This window comes from Xenopus laevis, chromosome 2S (assembly GCF_017654675.1).
Source record: "Xenopus laevis strain J_2021 chromosome 2S, Xenopus_laevis_v10.1, whole genome shotgun sequence".
NCBI lineage: Eukaryota > Metazoa > Chordata > Amphibia > Anura > Pipidae > Xenopus > Xenopus laevis.
Genome location: NC_054374.1, coordinates 64,674,209 through 64,697,954, shown reverse-complemented (window position 1 = coordinate 64,697,954; position 23,746 = coordinate 64,674,209). Strand labels below are relative to the sequence as shown.

General features: G+C 39.7%; 4 protein-coding genes across 6 annotated transcripts; 2 read left to right on the top strand and 2 right to left on the bottom strand.

The window, feature by feature from the left end:
- Nucleotides 1–221: 221 nt before the first annotated feature.
- On the bottom strand, nucleotides 222–1,700 carry rabif.S (RAB interacting factor S homeolog). The gene is made up of 2 exons (NM_001095886.1): nucleotides 1,570–1,700; nucleotides 222–866 (listed from the first exon to the last, which is right to left on the bottom strand). Exons 1-2 carry the CDS (start codon nucleotides 1,678–1,680, stop codon nucleotides 621–623), a joined length of 357 nt encoding a protein of 118 aa, NP_001089355.1. The 5' UTR covers nucleotides 1,681–1,700; the 3' UTR covers nucleotides 222–620.
- A 3,139-nt stretch (nucleotides 1,701–4,839) lies between these two features.
- On the top strand, nucleotides 4,840–6,694 carry LOC121400553. Its single transcript, XM_041583889.1, has 2 exons — nucleotides 4,840–5,318; nucleotides 5,393–6,694. Exon 2 carries the CDS (start codon nucleotides 5,393–5,395, stop codon nucleotides 6,692–6,694), a length of 1,302 nt encoding a protein of 433 aa, XP_041439823.1. The 5' UTR covers nucleotides 4,840–5,318.
- A 24-nt stretch (nucleotides 6,695–6,718) lies between these two features.
- Nucleotides 6,719–10,023, top strand: LOC121400777. The gene is made up of 2 exons (XM_041584728.1): nucleotides 6,719–9,595; nucleotides 9,898–10,023. Exons 1-2 carry the CDS (start codon nucleotides 6,749–6,751, stop codon nucleotides 10,021–10,023), a joined length of 2,973 nt encoding a protein of 990 aa, XP_041440662.1. The 5' UTR covers nucleotides 6,719–6,748.
- Nucleotides 10,024–13,111: 3,088 nt separating this feature from the next.
- Nucleotides 13,112–22,669, bottom strand: klhl12.S (kelch like family member 12 S homeolog). 3 transcript variants are annotated; one of them, XM_041583887.1, is made up of 12 exons: nucleotides 22,549–22,669; nucleotides 20,093–20,289; nucleotides 19,575–19,728; nucleotides 19,263–19,504; nucleotides 18,652–18,801; nucleotides 18,412–18,526; nucleotides 18,220–18,326; nucleotides 17,283–17,478; nucleotides 16,969–17,127; nucleotides 16,729–16,827; nucleotides 15,070–15,256; nucleotides 13,112–13,870 (listed from the first exon to the last, which is right to left on the bottom strand). In XM_041583887.1, exons 2-12 carry the CDS (start codon nucleotides 20,273–20,275, stop codon nucleotides 13,744–13,746), a joined length of 1,719 nt encoding a protein of 572 aa, XP_041439821.1. In that variant the 5' UTR covers nucleotides 20,276–20,289; nucleotides 22,549–22,669; the 3' UTR covers nucleotides 13,112–13,743. The 3 variants fall into 3 exon arrangements, with proteins under 3 accessions (XP_041439821.1, XP_018104893.1, XP_041439822.1); XM_018249404.2 differs by having other exon boundaries at nucleotides 19,263–19,480; XM_041583888.1 differs by lacking the exon at nucleotides 22,549–22,669 and adding an exon at nucleotides 22,305–22,450.
- Nucleotides 22,670–23,746: the final 1,077 nt, after the last annotated feature.

The window sequence follows — 23,746 nt, the reverse complement described above, 5'->3', positions numbered from 1 at the left end:
TTTTGGGAAACATTACTGAAAAGGCAAGCAGCTTTAGAAGGAATGTGGTTAAATAAATTGTGACCTCTCTCTAAGTTAGCCTACTGACAGACCATTGAATTCTTCCGAATGCTTCCAATGCAGTCACCTAATTAATTAGCTCTCTTAGAAAACAATGTAGGTAAGGATAAAGAATATTAGTGGGTGTTTATAATGGAGAAACGTGATATATGCAACAGTGCTGTTATTAATGTATAATATAAACATTTTACATACAAACAATTACTTATCAGTAGGCACAGCAAATATAAAATGAATTCACTAACGTTTGAAAGGGGGGAAAAAGACTTGGAATACTAAATTTACCAAGGCTGCACTGAGTATAGCTGAAAAAAAAAATGAAGTAAATCTGTGGAATCCAGTTCCCATCCAGTATTAGATTAGCAACGCCTGTTGCTAGACAGAATTTTTATGATAAACCTCTTTTTGTCTGTACATATCTGAAAGTTATACTGCAGCCTTAAAAAGAAAAAATTACACTATGATAAGAAACCAAATCTGAAATGGGTAGATAGGAAATCTGGCAGGTGACGAGCCAAGTCTTTGCATACAGAATTTCATGTTTCCAAGGACAAAATGTCTCACTCGTGTCGAACTCTTTCCAGTGCCACATAAAAGTTGCTTTTTTCCTCCAGGCTGTGCCATCCTATAGGACCAACTTCACAGTCAGCGCATACTAGATATTTTATACTTCCCACATCCTTGGTGAATCCAACATTTTCAAAGGTGAACATGTCATGCACCAGCCAATGTTCAGCAAGGAGTTCACAGTCTGGAGAGGAGCTTTCAGACAAAGAGGACTTCTTTCTCATGGAAGGGAGGAGCAACTGCATACAAATAAAATATGATTTATCAGCAGAAAAGGGTAGGGCATAAAACATAGTACTTGTTTACAAAAATAGAACGGAAAATGGTACTAAAATTATGATTGTTGTTTGGATGTGAAGGAGAAGATTAAACCAGATTGCACAAGGTAGGCTTTGTATTCACGTGGGAAAAATGAATGGTGTCTGTGTGGTTCTTTGCATGGTAAAACAGCAGTTAGTTTAATTCTTCTCTATGATTTTGTACCCATCGAGCAATTGTCAAAGTATAACAATTACTGGGCCAGGGCACAGTTTGCCTATGTTAATACGGTTCCCTATATAATTGAATAACTGTGCCCAACATGTCTATGTTACTGAATCAATCAATTTACCATTATAAACAGAACACCACTGGTGCATAGGCTAAAGTACAGCTTAATGTGCAGATTTATATCATTTCTAAATGTAATGCTGGTTATTGAAATGAAAATAGAATAAAGAGCAAGTCCTGCATGAGGGAAAAGGATGAGATCAAATGTGGGAAGCAAGTGTATGGGTAATAAATAATCGTATACAAGGTCAGTGCATTCAAATATACGTTATAAATAGCTCGATTGAAATGCAACATTGGACCAAATGCGGCGGCATGACACTTTTAGATCGTGGCTCTGGAAATTGATGGCAAAGAGGCGGGTCAGCAGCAATACTTCCTTCATTTCCCTACCTCTCGTTTTGCCAGGGTGGCCACCCCTACTGATAAAACTCTACAGCCGCAACGCTGGCAGAGCACAGCCCGGGAGTTCTTGCCATCCGCAGAGACCAAATCCTGCTCCATCTCTAACCGCGACTAGTTCCTACTCCGCAGCTCGACCCACTGATGTCATCCGTGACATGCTGCACCACGTGATTACACGGGCCATTGAAAGGAAGGGCGTTCTTATTCGTACAGGAAGTGAGACAGCTGGATTGTTTTAATAGGAAGGGATTCAATGATGTTCTCCTTTATCCTTCCCCCACCAGACATTCAAAAACTTCCCAGAGAAATATGGGCTCGTACCCACAGCCTTTTTCCCTATTAATAACATTGGGAACAACCATCATTTTTACCGGCCAGGTGGCAACCCTACCATTTTGGAAACAGAAAGAGGGATGAAAAGATTTGCTGCGCCAATTTTTGACTATGCCCATTTTGTAGCCACACCCCCTAATTACCATGTTCATTTTACAAAATTTGGCAGGTTAAGAATACATTTCTGTGTTTTTTATGTTATTACAGTTTTGCTAATGAAGGTGAATTTCCCTTTAAGGTGCAAGTCACAAGAGACTTGCTTATCTTAAATTCTTACAAAAGTATCTAAGTGCACCTGCCATGTATTCTGGGCTGTCTGCCAAAAGCAATTTTTTAGAAACTTTGTATCTTTTTGGGACTGTTCAGTATAGGAGATCAAAGTGAAAGGCGGGACATTTCAGTAACAATCAGGGACTGCGGGTTGAGCTGTCAAAATCGTGACTATCCCGCAAAAAAACGGGACAGTTGGGAGGTATGACCTAGCAACCAGTTAGTGACAGCCAATAATTGATTGGCTGCCATGGGTTACTTCTAGGGTTGCCAGCCGGCCGGTAAAACACCTGCCAGGGCTGGGGCCGGTATTACAAATTTAACTGCATTGTAGAAACACCCTAAAGTAAAAAAAACCCTACCCCCTACCCTACATAGCCCCCCCCAGCCTAGCTGCTACCCCGAGCAAATGCCCCTAACTCTTTACTTTCCCCTCTGTGCAAATTCCGTCTAGTGGAGTTCACGGCAGACATCTTCAGTAATGCACAGTTGGAGCAATTTTCTGTTTCGTGACAATTAGGGATGCACCGAATCCACTATTTTGGATTCGGTCGAACCGCCGAATCCTTTGATTCGGCCGAATACCAGACCAAATCCTAATTTGCATATGCAAATTAGGGGTGGGAAGGGGAAAACATCTTTTACTTCCTTGTTTTGTGACAAAAAGTCACCCAATTTCCCTCCCCACCGCTAATTTACATATGCAAATTAGGATTCGGATTCTGTTCAGCCGGGTAGAAGGATTCGGCCGAATCCGAACCGAATCCTAGATTCGGTGCATCCTAGTGACAACTGCGCATGCACCAATACTCGCGAAAATTGCAGAATCGCCGATCTCATTCCGAAGATTACCGAAGTAGCAGAAGATGGCGCCTGCACGGAGGGGTAAGTAAAGAGTTAGGGGCATTTGCCTGGGGTAGCAGCTAGGCTGGGGGGGATGAGGGAGGGGGGTCTATGTAGGGTAGGGTTTTTTTTATTAAGGGTTTGTTTCTTCTTTAAGATTAGCCCTTGGCCCTCCCCCAATCTACCAGACCAAAGGGTTCAATTGTCAGAACCTCTTGGTAGGACGGGTAGCACATGAATATGAAAATAATGAATCATTAAAAGGCCACCTACATGTTATTTTCTAATGTACTAAATAAATATTTATGTATATAACTGCACGTTTATTTGGGAGGTGAAATTTGTGCCGCCTTACAGACTAATGGAAAAGGGGGGAAGTAGACTGGTTTTCTGTTTCCTCCGGCAGCACACGCAAGGGAAATTGCTAGCTTTTAACTTGGGAGGAAATTTATATACCCGTTATTAGAAAATCATCTGTAGTATAATTTCTGCATATACACACCATTCCACTGATACCGTATGCACAAAAAAAAAAAAAAAAATAAGAGTTCTTATGGTAGAATAGTCTTGTTTAAAGATAGTGTCTGGTTTAAAGGCTCCTTATGCCTGTAATGCTCCTACTCTTTTACTTAATATTGTTACTATTAGAAAAATATAGAGTGGTTCATAAGGCATAGTACACACTTTATTAAGCAAAAGATTTAAATCCCATGGAAAAACAATAGACATTATGTGATATTTAATTCCTTTTTTAAATCATTTCACTGGAGGAAGAGCAGGACTTACTGAGCACATTTAGCTGACAACTGTACCTACAAAGTGTTGGGTTGTCAAACCCTGTTTAGAAATATTAGTATATTAGGTATTTCACATTAATTTAGGAGCAGGTTTTGATTTATACATCAATCAGAGTATGTTTTCCAATGTTTGCTGGAAAACACATTTTAAAGGAACAGTAACACCAAAAAGTGTTTTAAAGTAAAGAAAATATCATGTAGTCTTGCCCTGCACTGGTAAAACTGATGTTTGCTTCAGAAACACTACTATAGTTCATATAAACAAGCTGCTGTGTAGCAATGGCGGAAATTGAAAATGGCTATATGGCACAGGATAAATAGTGGATAACAGATAACATTATGTTCTACAGAGCTTATCTGCTTTCTGCTATGTAGCCTGAGCGTTTTCTACTTTGAATGGCTGCCCAGCAGCTTATTTATATAAACAATAGTAGTGTTTCTGAAGCAAACACAGAAGTTTTACTAGTGCAGGGCAACACTGCATTATATTTTTATTACTTTAAAACAATTACATTTTTTGATGTTACTGTTTCTTTAACTCAGTTAACCCCCAGTGATATGATGGGAAGAAGTTTTCAAACCATTTTCTCACTCCAATCCTCTATAAGGAACAGAATATAGGGTTGCCTGTGCCACACTTAAGTCAGCAAAACTAGGAGATTGATAACCATTGTGTTTGCCTCTCTATCACAAGAGAGACTCTGAAATGGACAGGAGCCTTGGGTCTGGAGACAAGAATATGTGGCAGGCATTTCCAGCAATATGCAGCCTTTTCCCTTTATCTTTTAGTTAAAGTTATGGTGGCTATACACTGAAATTTAGTTGATACATTTCTCAGCAACATATCTGGAGTATTAGCAACTATTGTATCATTTAACAGGTACCTGTAATGAAATCAGAGATTCCATTGCGTCCTACAGGCAGCACACCAAGGGTTAAACTCCAGTTCCTCCTGATAGGACAGGTAGCATAAACAATTATTAGTCAGCCTTTAACAACCCCCTTAACCCCTCCTTCATCATGTTTTTTTCCTGTCCTACCTGTGGATGGGGTAGTGAAGTGGATGAAGATCCAGGTCCTGAGGGATTTGAAGGCCGACTGGGGACTACCTGTAGGTCAGGCCCTGGGGGAATAGCAGCATTCCTAGGCAGATAGATCGCTAATGGTGGCGATTGATGTGGCTGGCCAAAGTTTTCTCTGTTGGGGGAACTGAAGGCAGCAGTACACGGAGCTCACAGACAAGGCAGTGCAGTGGCGTGATGTCACTTCCGCCCTTACGAAGGCAAACAGGAAGAAGGGCAAAACGGCTGGAACCAGCATTTCTGCAGAGTTCTATTAACCTAAGGTATTTATAACTCCGGTTTTCTTGCAGATAGGTTAGGTTTCTTGCAGTTAGTAGACTGGGTGGTGCTTTGTTCCTTTCTCCGGTATTTTTTCTGCGTTACCTTTGAGGATCCAGGGCTGCCAGGCTGTACCTGAGGGGCACAAGGCAAGGTAAGCAGCAGCCTAAAGGTGTAGTTAGTTTTGCATACAGGGTGTATTCATGTCTAATTAGATTTTTGCCTTAGATGTCTAGGTCTCCTGCTAAGAAGACACAGAAGTTAAAGCATAGAGCTTGTATGGCGTGTGAACAGCCATTACCTGATGACCATGTTCAGAAAATGTGTATGACATGCATGAGATCTGTTGTGGGAGAAGACCAAGCACGACAATCAGAATGCTTCGTTGATTGGTTTAAAAACATGATGTCACAGACGTTTGAAGAAATGAGACAGGCGACTATGTCGGCAGAGGATGTGAATAGGGATGACCTGATTGTAATTGACCAGGTTTCAGGTGAATCGGAGTCAGGAGAAATATCGTCTTCACCATCAACTTCTAAAGAAATGAAGGAAAGTATATATTTGTTTTCGCCAGACAAAATACAAAAGCTTATAAAAGCAGTTAATAGGGTCATGGAGGACCAGAAAAAGAAAAAGAAGCAAGAAACAAGTAAAGATACACTTTTATTTTTTTCTCAGCAAAGTGAGGATACTTTTCCAGTTAATTCCATTATTAAGGATCTAATGCAGGCTGAATGGAAGGATCCATCGAAAAGAGCTGATATATCTAAAAGATTCAAGCAGATGTTCGCTCTGCATAAACAGGAAATATCAACTTGGGAAAATCCTCCTGCAGTGGATATCCCGATAGCAAGAATGTCTCGAAGGACAACAATACCGGTGGAAGAGACATCAGGATTGAAAGATCCGATGGATAGAAGAGCTGATACGGCATTGAGAAGATCTTATGGGGCAGCGGCAGAACTGTCAAAACCTTCTATAGCAGCAGTTTCAGTATCCAGAACATTAAAATACTGGCTGAACAATCTGGCAGAAGATATTGACTCTGGAGTGTCAAGGGATGATTTATTGGATGCCTTTAAGTATATTACATTAGCGGCTGATTTTTTGTGCGATACAGCAGTGGAATCAGTGAAATTATCTGCGAGATTGATGGCCTTATCATCTGTAGGCAGAAGAGCCTTGTGGATGAAGGCCTGGAAGGCAGATTTGTCATCCAAGAACAGCCTTTGTTCAATGGGATTTGAACCAGGAAAATTGTTTGGTTCAAAACTAGATGCCTTAATAGAGAGTCTACAAGGAGGGAAATCTAAGACTCTGCCTCAGGACAGACCAAGGGCATTAAAGAGAAATTTTTTTCGTTATAGATCAAGGAGCAGATCACCAAGATCCAAGCGACCAAGGTTGCCCTTTCGGAATAGAGAGTTCTTCAGGGGTTCCAGGAGAACAAGAACGACTGAGTCAGGTAGAGACAATAAGCAGAGAGCCAAGACCAAGGACACAAGTAGTAAGAAGTGGGAATTCTGACGCCAGGCCTCAACCAAAGAAGGTGGGGGGCCGATTATCTCAATTTTTTCACCAATGGCAGAAAACCACAACAGACAGATGGGTTCTGCAAACAATCAAAGAAGGATACCAAATAGAATTTTTTCACAAGCCACCAGAAAGGTTTATAGTCTCGCATCAAAGAGACAAAACATTTCAAACAGCGGTAAAAGACTTTATTCATATGGACGTTTTGGAAGAGGTAAACCCTTCAGAGCAAAAGAGGGGGATATATTCCACAATGTTCCTGGTACCCAAGACCAGCGGCAAAGTAAGACTGGTTATCGATTTAAGGTACCTGAACAAATTTATAGAAAAGAAGAAGTTCCGAATGGAGACTATAAGGTCAGTCCAAAATTTGCTCAACAAAAAAGATCTGATGGTAACTATCGATCTAAGGGATGCTTATCTGCATGTGCCAATTCATGTGGAAAGCAGAAAATATCTGAGAGTGGCGGTATTCCTGGATGGGAATCTCAAGCATTTTCAGTTCAAGGCATTACCCTTCGGCATAACATCAGCACCAAGGGTATTTACAAAAATCATCGTGGTGTTGGCAGCGGCCTTGAGGAAGGAGGGTATTTACGTCATACCCTATCTAGACGATTGGTTGTTGAAGGCGTCCAACGTCAAAGAAATGGAAAAAAATCTACAAAAAACAGTAGAGATTCTAGAAGCACATGGCTGGCTGTTGAACAGAGAAAAATCAAATTTGCTGCCATCAACTTCAGTAAAATTCTTGGGTTTTCACATCAATACCAAGAGCATGAAGATTATTCTGCCACAAGAAAAGTTGAACAGGATTGTTCAAGAGACAAAGTTGATGATCAAGAACAAGAGAGTGACAATTCGCAAAGCGATGAAACTCCTTGGGCTGTTCACAGCAGCAATAGAGGCAGTTCCATGGGCAAAAGCCCGAATGAGAACCTTGCAAGCAAAAATTTTGGGAACATGGAACCGAAAAGTGTCAGGTTTACAAAAAATCATGAGAGTGACGGAGAGACTGAAAAAGTCGTTACAGTGGTGGTGTCAACCACACAATCTGAAAAAGGGGAAGTTATTTCTTCCAACAGAACCAGTTGTGATAACGACAGATGCATCCCTCCAGGGCTGGGGGGCACATCTGAGAAAACATACTGCTCAAGGGCTATGGTCTGCGAAGATGAGGTCAGTATCATCAAATTACAGAGAGCTGAAAGCAGTATGGAAGGCGCTGAAAGCAGTATGGAAGGCGCTGAAAGTCTTCAAGAGCAAAATTTGTTCCAAAAATGTTCTGATTCAGTCGGACAACATATCGGTGGTGGCATACATCAATCACCAAGGTGGAACGAGATCAAAGAAACTGGCAAGATTGTGTGCCAAGATCATGTCTTGGGCTCAGAACAAGTTATCACATATCATGGCGATCCACATAAGAGGAGTGGACAATCAGTGGGCGGACCAACTCAGCAGGCAGAAGAGAGTGCCGGGAGAGTGGTCTTTGAATCAGAAGACCTTCCGAGAGGTAGTCAAACTATGGGGACAACCTCAGATCGATTTGATGGCCACCAGAATGAATCGCAAGTGCAGGAAATTCTGTTCTATTTACCGCAAGGACAGACCGACATTTCTGGATGCTTTCTCCATGACTTGGAAATTTCATCTAGCATATGTATTTCCTCCAGTACCCATGATCCAGAAAGTAATCAAGAAGGTGAAGCAGGATCAAGCAAAGGTAATAGCCATTATACCGAGTTGGCCCAGGAGATCATGGTACCCAGAACTCTTACATCTATCCAGGGGCAGGTACTGGAGTCTACCACTGAGGAAAGATTTGATAACTCAGAAGGGGATGGAATTTCCGGACTTGAAAAGACTAAAATTGACAGCATGGATGTTGAACGCACAGCATTGGTAGATCAAGGGTTGTCTAAAGAAGTAGTTGAAACTCTACTTCAATCTAGGAAAAAGTCAACATCTTCTGCATATGAAAGAATCTGGAAGGTGTATGATAGGTGGTGTTCCCAGAAAGGGTTTTCTTCGCTTCAGAAGGGAATTGCTCAGATCTTACAGTTCTTGCAAGATGGGTTTGACAAAGGATTGCAGCCAAACACTTTGAGAGTGCAGGTGTCAGCATTATCTGCTCATTTGAACACAAGGTTATCCTTAGAACCGATGGTGAGAAGATTTCTAACAGCCACTAAACGACTGAGACCGAGAGTTAAATCATTTGTTTCTCCATGGGATCTTGATTTTGTCCTTAATAGATTATGTAAACCTCCCTTTGAACCGCTACAAGAAATTCCATTGAAGATGCTGACTCTTAAAACGGTTTTTCTCACAGCAATAACATCAGCTAGGAGAATAGGAGAGATACAGGCATTGGGAGCCTCGGATCCATATATAGTTTTTTTCTCAGACAAAGTATGTTTGAGGACTTTACCATTTTTTATACCTAAAGTACCAACATCGTGGTGTACAGATGAAGTGATAAATCTACCAATATTTTTTCCGGAGCCAAAAGACGATGCTGAGAGGTTACTTCACAGTCTTGACCTGAAGAGATGTTTGATGATGTATCTAGAAAGAACAAAACAGCTGAGAAAATCAGATCATCTCTTTATTCTCTTTAGTGGGAAGAACAAAGGAAATAAGGCTTCAAAGGCATCGATTGCGAGATGGCTCAAAGAAACAATTACAACTGTTTATGTATTGGAAAATAGAGAACCTCCAAAGGTTACAAAGGCACATTCAACGAGAGGTATAGCGACATCCTGGGCAGAGAGAGCTTGTGCATCACCTCAGGATATCTGCAAAGCAGCAACTTGGAGCAGTTTGCATACGTTTGTGAAGCATTACAGACTAGACATCTTGTCAGCACGTGATACAGCTTTTGGCAGCAAGGTACTGCAAGCAGCTCTTCCGAAGGAGACTTAACCCACCCAGTTAGGGAAGCTAGCAAATTCCCTTGGTGTGCTGCCTGTAGGACGCAATGGAATGAGAAAATTGGTATACTTACCAGTGGAATTTTCTTTTCCATTAGTCCGTAAGGCAGCACAATAATATCCCTCCCTGTAAATAAAATTGTGTGTACAGCAACCAGTGTGTGGATTCTTGTGTATGCTAGGAAAATAACATGATGAAGGAGGGGTTAAGGGGGTTGTTAAAGGCTGACTAATAATTGTTTATGCTACCTGTCCTATCAGGAGGAACTGGAGTTTAACCCTTGGTGTGCTGCCTTACGGACTAATGGAAAAGAAAATTCCACTGGTAAGTATACCAATTTTCTCATTCTGCTAAGCGGGGACAAAGTTAAGAAATGTATCAACTAAATGTATCAATTTAGAACAGTGGTTGGCGACCCCCTCCAGAGCTGCTTTAGAAGATGAAAAATGACACTTTACACTTCAATATTAGAAAGACGGTGACACATAGAAAGTGATTGGAAAAAGTCGTTATTTCTGGTGATCTATCTGAAAACAACTAGTTGTTTGAAGTTGAACAACCCCTTAAACTGCCAATATAATTATTTTTCTTACAGAAACACCACCTGCTGGTCAGTTCCTGTAACTACAATCACAGACAGTCAAAGAGATATATCTTCAGAAGGTTAATATAGACGTGTTCTGATGTTGCTCTGTTCAGAAAACAGGTAAGAAACCTCAGATGTCCTTTTCCATCATCTTCCTGAGCAGAGCAACATCACAACACTTTGGTTTTCCTTCTCACACACAAAAAATATTGCAGCTCATTAACAATTTCACGTGCTTCGCTCTTCACCCGCTTTTAGAAAAAAATTCCAATCTACCTTTCCAGACAGCCATAATAGCTATTGCATATCTTGTGATATTCTAAAATGTGACTTTTTCTCTGGAGAAAAAACTTTCTAAATATTCTCAAGGAAAGTATGGTCCAAGTCCACACTTATATATGATTTTAGCACTACATTTAGACAAAAGCACAAGAGAGTAAGCCCAAACACCAAGAAAAGTAACAATGGCGCAGCTGAAGAATTAAAAAAAGATGCCCCAGCAAAGAAACGGATTTCAGTATAATTGACAATCTATGACACCTGTTGAAAATTCAGAAAGTGAACATTATTTTTGCAAATTTGGCATAAAAAAGCAGTAAACACTCAGTTTGTCAAGTGTATGTGGTTCTGCACAGTTGACCATTTCAAGCCATTCATTTTCTTCTGCTTTAACCATTCTTTGGTATATCACACATTGTGTGTGCTTACAGTCTTGCTGCATGACTCACTACCCGGACATTTTCCTGCAGATATTTATATCAATGATGACAAGCTATCCTGGTGCAGAGGCAACAGTGATATTGCCACCACAATGTTTCCCATACAGGATAAGATGTTTAGTCTGGAATGCAGTTCTAGTTTGGTCTCATTCATCCATAATACATTCCTTGTGGTCTTTAGCAAACGGAAGAGGGCAGCAATAGTTGTTTTTTCTTTTTGGATAGTAGTGACTTTGCAACAATGTCATGCACACCATTGTTATTCAGTGTAGACACACCGTTGTTATTCAGTGTAGACTCATGAACAATGACATTCACCATTATAAGAGAGACCTTTAATTCTTATCTCCCGGAGAATAACATATCCTGCTCTTGTTGTGATCTTTCTGACCACTTCTGGGGTAACAATGGACTTGAATTTCCTGACAGATAACTGGCAGTGTCCAAACCCTTTAGGGCTGAAAGCTCTTATAACTTGGTGCGCATAAATGTTTTTCGTAGGGTCCACCAAAAAAATCTCCATATAATTAAATACTAACAGGGCCTAGGTGGATTCCATTTATTTAAATTTCAGTAAACCAACCGAACAGTGGTAAAACAAATCAAGAATAATGGCAGAAAAATATGATAGTTAATGGCTGTATTAAATTAAATTTCCTCACTCAAGTTCAAAGCTCTTTCAGAGTGATAAATGGTCTTCACAGCATTGAAGGTAACTGCAGTTGGATCACATTTAAAAAACAATATTTTAATCAACAACATAATTCGATCATATATACATATATCACATATAGTTTTACATATATACAGTATGTGTAAGTAAAACACTTTGTCAAAGTACAGCAGACTGCCATACTCAGAGAGTAAGGGTACAGCATGAGTATAGACTAACAAGACCGAGTCTATAAAACAACCATTACAGAGCAACTGTAATCACCAGTGGATGTTTTGTGTTGTGAAGTGCTTGCGAAAAGAAAAGCATTTTTGCCCTTTAAGTGATGGGATCTTTTGAGCTCGCATGTTACCACTAAATATGCTTTGCAGAATATATAAGGAAATGCAGAATCCTAAGGCTCCAGCACTTCTGTGTTACTGTTGCAGATTATGTCAGGTTGCATCTAAAGAGTTAAATTAACAGACTTATCTATACTATCATTTAGTAGAAAAGTTGTGCATCCTTTGTTTTACATGCAGTACCTCACCTAGCACAACAATATTCATTCTGCAGCTCTTTAAATGTTTATCTACAGTTCCCAACACCCTAAAAGCTTAACATAGTGTACTATACATTGTTATAAACAGGGAAACTTGCTTGCATAATCATATATCAGAACATGTACTCAATTATTATGATTGCACTTTCAATTAAAGAAACATTCATTATTCTATAGCTATTGTTTTTCGACATTGGCACAGTCTTTCCCAAACTGACAAAAGATGTCAGAAGATCAGACTTCTGAAAGATTGCATCTGTTTTACTTGAAGCAGAAGTTCTGTTTCTGTATATCGGCTCTGGTGTCTTCAAACATACTTTTATCTCTCACCCAATCAAAGTACAGTAAGGGCTATTCCACACGGGGAGATAGCGACGCGTTTGCGGTTGCGGCGACAAAGCGCCGCGACCGGCGCAGGCGACAGTTTTGTATGGGCGCCTATGTAAAAACGCCTGTGCTAACCACACGAGGCGATGCGCTTTTCAACAGTCGCCTGAAAATGCCTCGCCAGGCTTTTTCAGGCGACTGTTGAAAAGCGCATCGCCTCGTGTGGTTAGCACAGGCGTTTTTACATAGGCGCCCATACAAAACTGTCGCCTGCGCCGGTCGCGGCGACTGTCGCGGCGCTTTGTCGCCGCGACCGCAAACGCGTCGCTATCTCCCCGTGTGGACTAGCCCTAAAACTTTATGCACTTTTGTGACCTAGTTCAGAAACTTCTATTAATAGAAAGTATAGGTATTTTTTAAATAACATGTCAAGCTTTTCAGACTTAGATGGTATCAAATGCATATAGGTGATGATATGGTGTTTGCACAATTAAAACATTTTAACCATACACTGACTGACTGACTGACTGACTGACTGACTGACTGAGTGAGTGTGTCTTTTCATGACTATAGTGGAGAGAAAAAATAAATAAATAAAAAAGTTAAAAACACTAGGGCTACAGATATGTGCATCTATTGTAAATCCTGTATTGAGAAAGACAAATCAACCACAGGTTTCAAAGCAGGATACAGTCATATGTGATCTATAATTAATATAGGCATTTAAGATTGTGGACAATGTCTCATAATTCAATCAGTTATTTTTTGGAATGTATTTTTGGACAGAGAAATAATATACAAATAATACAAGAAAATGTGCTGTCAAATTTAAGGCACAGATGAAATAATTGCAATAGAAATTAGCAATATGGCTCAATAAGGTTAGTGGCATTGTCTTCTAATTTGGCACTCTAATCTAACACTAATAATTTACCTGAATGTTGTTGGTGAAGAAATTATTTGTACCACAAAACCACAGATATTTACATAAAAACAAAAAAACTGATACTCATAAGTAACTCAGAGAGGATTTTCAATTCAAAACTCAAAACTTAATGGTTTCACAGTATTGCTGGTGACAGATGTCTTTCACAGATTTAGGAAACCTTCCCTATTATGGCATTAATTTTGTACTTATTCTACCCACTTCTGCAAACCATAAAGATGGATGATATTCAGTTAATTTTTGGACTATTCTTCTTTTACATCCTGTGTGACATGCAAAAACAAGCAGCTTATGTCTGAAATAAACACCTGTGATTACTTCTCCCGGAGAACACAAACACCAGCATCACATCTTTGAGTAGCCATAGATGTTACTACAGCCCAGCTGTCAATCAGAGGATCGTAACATTCAACACTATTCAGAAGAGAGTTCCCATCATAACTGAAAAACAATAAAAAGTATTATTAATTAGTATTCTTTAAGTTAAGGATTTTGGGGTAGATGCTATCTATATAGTAAGAGCTGTGCACAGGTCCACTTCAATTGTAATACATAAATTAAAGACATGTACAGCTTCTCACTTAAAACATTTATTTGTGCATTTTAACCACAGCAGAATTGCATATTAACACATTTACAAACACAACATGAAGCAGTGTTTTTCTTATCAGGACCTGAGGGAAGTACCTTATAACAAGTTAAATATTGGAAGTGCGGTGCCAGAATTGAATTATTAGCATTGTCTTTGTTAGTCACCAACAATTAAATAATATTTTTGTTTCATAAGACCTGCAAGTCTTGTTTGGATAAATAACATTGTACACATAATTGAACTCATTGTGCAATGGTGTTTATCTGAACTCTTTCAGCACCTTGGCAGAGAACTTTAAAGGACATGTATACCTCCCCCCCCCACTAAAATGTAATCAGGCAACATCATCTTTAAAATCTTTAGATAACTGCCACTCTGGTTTTTAAAAGGTTAACAGTAAGGCTGCAGCATTCCCTTAATCACTTAGAATTCATTCTCCTCCTCTAACCCACTCTGCCCCCTCCCTCAGAAATTTACTTTGGCTTTGACTGTTTGGCTGCAGTTTTTCTCAGCTCAGATTACTAAACACACCCTCCAGTCTATCAGCCAATGAAGAGATAGCATTACTGGTTCCCAGAGAAACTCTTCTCTAGCCCTATTTTATTCTCCTAAACACCTCTCCTGAGTCCAGCTTAACCATTACAGTGCTCAACCCCAGCACTCAAAGTATGTTGTGCCTGTGTAAACATGCATTCTGCATTGCATGAACTTTACAGCAAACATGTCAATGTTACTGATGTGTCAAGGGAAAATAGCCGCCGGCTTAAAGCTGCTATTTGTTTTAGGATAATGTGATGGTGCTGGCAAAATTGAGGAGGCATATGCAGTACATTGTATACATGGTAGGAAAATGTAGGCTTCATATGTCCTTTAATGTGAATGCATATTTAATGTTAGTACAGACTCTCTCTCTCTATATATATAATTTTCTTTTGATACTGTCAAAAAGAGGGTTACAGAAGGAGCTACTGCCTTCAAGGTTAAATTGGCATTGAAAGTCTCTTAAGATTTGCTATTGAGGAGGATTATAAATACTTGTTATACATACCCAGCTATAGCATACAGCCTGCCTCTTAGAACAGTGGCTCCCACATAGCAGCGGGGTGTGGTCATGCTGGTCATTGTGGTCCAGGAATCTGTCCGAATGTTGTAGGCTTCAACAGAAGCAAGGTGTGCCGTGCCATCAAAGCCCCCCACTACATAAATGTGATCATTCAAAAGTGACACGCCAGCACCTGTTGTATGATGCAGATGGGTTAACAGAAAACAAATAAAATAAATATCATTAAATGACAAAAATAGCTTTGTTGTTTTCTATGGATGTGCTTTATGGAAATATGAACAGCTGAAAGCATAGTTCTTTTTCACTTCACCTACCTTCACCTCTGCGATCATTGTCTCGCTGTCAGGCTAGCCACAATAAGTTTATAGTTACATTACAAGAAACCATAAACGGGTGTGGCACAATATCATTGGGCAACAGCCACTGAATAGAGCTGTACATAGTCCCCTACATAGCAGGGGTAATGTCCTAATCATTTTCATGAGATATACAGAATGATATCATATGTCTCACCACAGATATCCCACACTACTAAGCACACTTCTTTTGAAAAATATGAGGCTATAGTGGCCCTTTAAGAAATTATTTAGTAAAATACACATTTTAAATTTTTTTTTACCTGAAAACAATGACATTTTGTGTATATTTTTACTTTAAAGCTTTAATCCCTCAATAGAAGCTGTCATCTGAATATAAAGCTACACATTTTATAGGGAAGAAGCACACCAGATCAGAAGCAGTTGCTTTAAATCATTTATTGCAGCAGAAAATTGGCACATGAATTCGCAGAACACCCTCTTCCTCAGGTCATTTCACCTGAAGAAGGAGGGTGTCCCTCAAAAGATTGTGCCATGTTTCTTTTGCAATAAAAGATTTAAAAGCAACAGTCGAGATGCGTTGGTGTGCTTCTTTCCTATACAAGGTGTAGCTGAATGCTTTGGCCTGGAAGTGGCCTGGGATATGACACCATATGAAAACAAGTAAGTGAAACCGATGAATAACTAACATTGGACCACAAAGAAAGCCCCATCCTGTTGTAGCTGTAGATTATGTTTCAGCTGAAAAACAGTAATTGGCAGTTTTTGATCTTGCATGGGGGAATCTGTTTCCTGCTGCTTGGAATGCTTGTAGCTAGTTTAATGTTTATGTAAACTAAGCAACTGTAAATACATGACTGTACTTTATAAACATATGAAATAGGAATATTTAAGGCCAATGTCATGTGGCAGTAGACAAAACATCAATGCCACGACCTGGCTATTAGCAGTTACATCAGTAGTGTTCCCTCTTGTCATTGTACACACAGGGTGATTTTTGCCACACATCCTATACGAAGAACAAAAGCAACAACGTGTTTTTATACAAAATCCTCCCTATATGTGAAGCAACAGGTGGAGGCAGTATTGTAAGAATCACCTAAGACTAACAGCATACTAAGTGCTTTATCCAATACAGAAATGGCTTAAACCTGCCAATGCCAAAAACTGCCTTAGAGGTGAAAGCTAATGACAGGTGGCACATTGGTTATTGTGTACCAATATAAAAATAAAGTTTGGATAAGAAAAACATTTTTTTTACAATGGAAACTTGTGTGACGTCAGTATACCTTTAACTGAATTGCAATGGAGAACAATTCCAGATTACCTGATCTTTTTGTTGCCATAGGTGTAACATGGCTCCAGTGGCCAGTGTGAGGGTCATATCTTTCCACAGAGCTTAGAATGTTCAACCCATCGTAACCACCTGAAATTCACAAATTTTTCTTTAGCCCTATAACACATACCAAATGTCTTGTTTAAACTGCCTAGGTCATCTAGCATATTTTATTGCCTGAAATGTTTATTTTCCAGTCCTCATTGCCACTGCTAACGTGCCATGTCTCACCTAAGCAATATATCACACCATTGGCAACAACAAGTCCCGCCCCTTCACGTGCTGTCTGCATATCACCAAGCATGCTCCACTGATCAATATTGGGATCGTAACGCTCCATGCTTGTGTGACGTCGACTTCCATCAAAACCACCAGAGACATAAATCATGTCTAGAGGAACAGACAGATTTTAACTGGGATTAGAAGCACATTCAATGTACATTTTACAAGATATTAACTCTAGCAACATAACATGGTTTGGAAATGCTATTGAATGCAACAGGAAAATAAATATCAGCTTGACTGATCAATGTATAGGCACTAACCTCCAAGAGTGGTGGCACCTGCTAATCCACGTCTGACATTCATAGGTGCCACAGAATACCAAACACCATCCTCTTCTGAGGTGTAATCCAAACACTCCACAGAACTTAGCCTGGATCGTCCATCATATCCTCCAATGACATATACACGATCTCCAAGGGACACATTAGCCACGTAACGACGTTTGCGTGTTATGCTCTACAGTCATAAAAGTGAAAACAATTACAATCTTTGTAGTGCAACATACAGGTTTCTTTCGTTTTGCTATCTATATCTTCTATTCATCATGGTAATATTACATTATATTACACTGTAGCCAACAGATAGCAATGTAAAGGTCAAATAAGACATCAAACCACAAAATCTGCTTCCTCCTCTGGTATGAGGATGGCTGCTGTGTTGCTTGTAACAACCAGCAACTACATCACAAGTTACAGCCCCCTACTCAACCTCTGCTGTGTTCCCTGGAGCAACCATAGAGAGTCTTGGCAACATATTCGATTGCCACAGAAGATTACATATTTTCTTTGAGCTTTATTTACTTTTTCTACCACTCAGTGGTAGAAAAACAGTACATAGTTTAAAAAATAACCCAAATGTATGTATTTAATCTTTTTCAGAAATATCCCCATCACAGTAGCAATTGTAGGGGAAGATGTCTGCAAAAATGACCATTATTACATATGATTAAATTGCAGCCATAACCAGAAGAAGAAAAGTAAAATATGCCACATAAAATATTAAGGAAATTATTTGTTTTACCAATAACTTTAATATACAATCTTGAATTAGGCTGTACATATAGCCAGGAATCCCCACACCAAAAATGCAAGTGAACCTAACTCTGAAAATCAATGATCTTTATCATACTCAAAAAAAAAGTAAAGGTGAGGTTCTTTATGGTCATAATTTCACAGCAAAGGCCACTATCACACTCACAGGAAGAAAAGTCCACTCCTGGGTCTTTGGGTCATACTTTTCCACTATATCTATAGGAGACTGTTGACTGCCAAACCCCCCAATAACAAGAAGTACTTCATTGGCACCTTTAGATAAAAAAAAACAATAAAACAATTAAGACAAAATCCACAACACTAAAAAATAGAAACTGTTGCAGAATGTGCCACTTACCTAGACGCACCCGGGTTCTGGGTCCTTGCATCTGACTTCTTAACTCAGGACGTAGGTGAAATTTTTTTGCTTCATCCACTAAGTCTCTGCATGGTAAACTGCATCGGACCAGGGTCTAAATAAAACCAGATATGAAAAATGCTATTTTTCAAGTTAAATAATGAAAAAAAAAACTTGGACATAAATTCATACAGCAAAACATCATCTCTGTGCATAATGACCCACAACTTTCACACATACCTCTGCATCAATCACATCTGTAATGTATTGTGGGGTTAGAAGGGGCATGCGAACATACTGAAGAAGCTGAGGAAGAGATTTTTCTCGCTCAAGTTTGTTGTGTTTTACCCAGTTTATAACCGCTTCAAATACAGGTTCCTCTGAGTTGATCTGCAATAACAGCAGAGATAGGAAGGATGATATAACTAATTGAATGTTTGAACTTTATTTTATAGTACTGTATGTCCCTGTCTCTCAACACAGATAATCCCAGCTGTGTGCTGTACACAAAGAGGTTTAGCTCAAATCACTATATATTAACCCCCCACAAAAAATAAAAGGCACAAAGTTTGCCCAGGTGCAGTAACCCATACCAACCAGTAAGATGTTTGCTATTAAACAGGTGAACAGAAAATGTGATCTACTTATTGGTTACTAAAGGAAATACTAACTGTAGCAAAGTTTGAATCGTATATTACCAGTGTATTTTCGTGAAAATCACCTACAACCATCTAAACTTTTAAGCATCATATTAGTTATAACTTGTATAGATTAGCTGAAGCAACTCTTCTAAACTATATTTTTCAACCTAAGAAAGGTACATGGTAAACAAAGCATTATCAATACTGTACCTGTATCTCATCACAGTGAATAAGTTTCTCCACCTCTTCCTGATGCAAAAGCATAAACTCTTCATGTTGTACAACCTCTGGAAAGTGCTTCTGGCTATAAACCTCAGCAGCCTGCATTAGATCCAGACAATTATGAGTCTCTGCAAAGTCCCGTATACCCAAACAGTTAGACGGATCAAGCTGAGATTCCAGAAAGTCACAGCATGCCTGCTTGACACCTGAATGGCACACACCAAGCAAACCTTGTCAGAGTAAATTGTACAGATTGCCAAGGAAAAAGCATACATTTTAGTATGGCTTTGCCTACCGTACCTTTCAGCTGCAGCAAGCAGGCAGCAGGCAGTAGTTCCTGCACATTTTCCACAGTTACATGAACAGTCTCAGTGTATACAAAGTCAAGAAGGATCTCCATGGTGGATGATGTTAGTCCCTGTATATCCACATATGGCTTGCCCTTCTCAGAGAGCTGTGGATATAAATGTATAAAGGAAAAGCTTGGCCTGATTACACAAAATAAACACCACATGCTTCTAAGATGTAGACTACATTTCCCTAGCAGTTCATAGCTCAACTAAGGTGACATTATTTTCTATGATATTGTATTACTGCAAAAAAAATACTCCCTTTAACTATAACTATCATAATGTGACTTCTAGCTTGTGTAAACCAGTAACTAATAGCAGGGTTTCTACTGCTGCTAACAATCATCTAATGAATCAGTTGTATATCTTCTGGTAAATAAATAACAAGAGCTATTAATTCAACAAGGCATTTCTCAAAACTATGAAACATTTCTTTATTTAAGATGAAAGTCTTTATCTGCTACTTACCTCATTGGTGAACATGGCACAAAAATAATCACTACAAGCAGCTAACACAATGCGGTGAGCAGGGAAGTCCTTTAGATTAACACGCAATGTCACATCACATAATGTCTGGCTTTTCCGTAGAGAATTCATGGTGTTTAGTATTGACTTGGCATGGGAGTTTGTCATGATGTCTTTAGGGGCCATTATATCAGTGAGCACTGCAGAGACAGAAGGCCACTCATTAACACAACATTGAAATCTTAACCTCTATTGAGGGTTTTTTCAAACTGTTTATATAGGCCCCTGATATATAATTTATTCTTTAAACTATTATAAGTGCCAGGGCCAGAAATAGGGGTAGGCAGAGTAAGCACGTGCCTAGGGCCCAAAGCTGGGGGGACGCCAGGCACGTACCTCTCTGTCGCCTACCCCATGTCCGGTCCCCTCTCTCCCCAACTGCCACTGGCATTTTTTCACCTATTGCGCTCCTGCGCATGTGCACGGTCCATTTTTGTGCATGCGCATAGGAGCTTGTTCCGTTTGCGTGCACGAGAGTGCTCCATTGTGAGCATGCGCGCACGAGAGTGCTCCTTTGTGAAAATGCGCGCACGAGGGCCAATAGGGAATTGTGTGCGCGTGAGGGTCAATTCGCCTCAGCCGGCGCCGGGGACAGACAGGCTGCCTAGGGCGCCTGGCTGGCCTGGCCCGGCTCTGCTAAGTGCATTTATCAATGGTCTTGAAGGTGACTGTTCACCATACCCTAAATGCGGGTCTGGACTGATAATCAAAAAAGGCCCTGGCATTTCAGGTACACAAGCCCAAACAGCCCATTTTGAGGCTCAAACAGCCTCCCACCAGCCCAATAAATAGCGACTGTTTATGGAAACTTACAGCAGAACCCACAGATACTCCAAAAATGATATATGGATCAGCGCCTATGGCAAAATAGACGCTAATCCATATATAATTTTTGGAGATTTTGACTGAAGCTGAGAGACTGTGCGAGGATCGACAAGGGAAAGTTAATCTAAAAGACTGATTTTTCTCCTATATTTTTTGTATCTTTTGCTTATTGTAGAACCCACAGATAGCCAGGCCCATGCCTGCCTAGCTGCAGGCCAAAATGTCTAATATTCCATAACACCACATTTGCAATTCAATAAATCTCCAAGCACATTTTTTTGTGTACTTTCAGCTAAAGTGAAGATTATGGCTGTAAACTTGGCATAGCTTGACTAAATTGTGTATGCCTGAAATTAGTACCACCCCAATCAGTATGCTTGCGGATCCTTCAGCTAAAGACTGGACTGGGCTGTGTTCCAAGGCTTGTGGTCTGATTTTTATTTATAATTTATAACATAAATGTTCCTCTAAAAAGATACTCCTGAAAATACAGGTTGAAGAGCAATTAAAGTGAGCTTTGGGGTGTATAACATATTTGGTGTCCAATATATTGCTAATGGGTGACTGGCTAAAACAGTGTTTTCATATGTCCATAGCATTGTTATGAGTCCTGAAAAAATGTGGGGCATCAAAAAAAGGAAAGAACCCCAAACAGGGCCGGATTTACGTAGTGGGCGCCCCTAGGCCCACTGCCGTTCGTCGCCCCTGTCCCCTCCCCTTTATTCGTGCAAATTTTCATCATCTGGACAGGAGCAATGGGGATTGGTGCACGGGAAATTTAAAAAATGATTGCATCTCCAGTGCATCCCCAGTGTTTTTGAATCAATGTGGGTGTGGTTGGGCAGCATGCTGCCCCCCTAAAATTCTGCCGACCACAAAGTAAGAAAACCTCTATTGTGTTCACTGGAGTCTCAAATACGACATAATTATGTACCCTACGATGTCAACAACAATTATTTTTAAGTAAAAGAGTAACACTTTCTGGAATAGTTGCTGAATGATTTTAGGATTCACTTTTGCTTTTGTTACGGACCGCTATAAATCAAATTTAATACCAGGTATTTCAACCTTACTGATCTTTAATAGCATTACACTGAGAAACTAAAATATTTCGTCACACTTGATTCTATAAATTGTCATTTGTAGTCAAAAACCATTATTGTTAGATTTAAACGAGAAGACAATCTACCTCTAGCTGGCAAACTAGAATTTCTATATATATTTCTATGTGGATGGTGGGAAAGTCCAAAAGGACATCCAACAACCTGACATTTTGTAGAGAAATACTAGTGAGACTGTAAGTGATTAAGCTTTATGACAGGGCACCCACATAACGATGTGTAGTATCGACCTTCTCTCTGCCACTCCAGTGGTTAATAGGAGGCAGTCAATCACTCAGAGTGCAGTAGCTAAATAATATACTGTGTGTCTATACAAATACTAAACAAAATTGTGTGCGTGCAGCCATGCAACTCGTAGACGTTATTGTAGCAAATAAAAACCCTCTGGAATGATTACTATTGGCTACCCGTCTTAAAAACGGCGTCGGTTCTATTTTGTTTAAAGCCCCTTACCTGGCCCGCACTTATGACGTCACCAACATGTTACGCACAGACAAGTTACTTTCTGCGTGAGAATCGGTATCGCGAGATTTCTGTCAGCTGTAAGTGTGACGTGCCGGCGAAAGTAATAAATATTAAGTAGAGGCGGAGAGTTCTTGTTGGTTCTCTTACTATGCTGAAAATAATGAGACACGTTGTGTGCTAAAACATTAGCGTTGCCGTCCATCCCTATTTATTTGCAATGAGCATTGTTAGCATTTTGACTTATTTTTCTTTTCTATAGATAATACACCCGCTCAGTTTATCAGGTACATGTCACGATTACAAGTGCACCTGAGAGAGGGAATTAAATATGGTTGCTTTGGAGCAACACTGATGGACACCCTGGTACTTTTAGTAAGGGGCTTATTGTATTATTCTATGCAAAGCTAAATTTGCCAAAAATAAATAAATAAATGAAAAGCCAAATATGCCCAGTTATATTATACTGCTTTAGACCGCTATAAGTAGGTTCCAGCAGGGCCACCATTAGAAATCACACCTGTACAACAAAATTTTGTTGTAAAAAAAGTTATAAAAAGTTATTGAACAGGGCCCCCTTATAAGTTAAAAAAAAACTGTGGTGCCAGGGCCCCCCTTAAAAGTTTTTTTTTTTTTAAAAATAAAATTGGTGCTCAGGGCCCCCTATAAGTTAAAAAAAATAATTGGTGACTCGGGCCCCCCTATAAGTAAAAATATAAATAAATAAAAAAACATTGGTGCCAGGGCCCCCCTTACAAGATAAAAAAAAATTGGGGCCCCAAAGAATATTTTTTAAAAACAACATTGGCGCCAGGGCCTCCCATACAAGTTAAAAATAAATTGGGGCCCCAAAGAATATTTTTTAAAGAAACATTGGCGCCAGGGTCTACCTTATAAGAAAAAAAAATTGGGGCCCCAAAGAATATATTTTAAAAAAACATTGGTGGCAGGGGCCTTATATAAAATAATACATTGGTGGCCAGGTAATTAAAAAAAATAAAAAAACACAAATTGGTGTTCAGTAGTATTGAACTCATGGCTTCAGGACTTTGCCTACTTTCATGACTTTGGGTCTTTTCGCCGCTTCAGGACTTCAATTTCGACTGTTTTTGTGACTTCAGTCTTTTCGCTGCTTCAGGACTTCAATTTCGGCTGTTTTCTTGACTCCGGGAGTTCGGCTTCCGCTGCT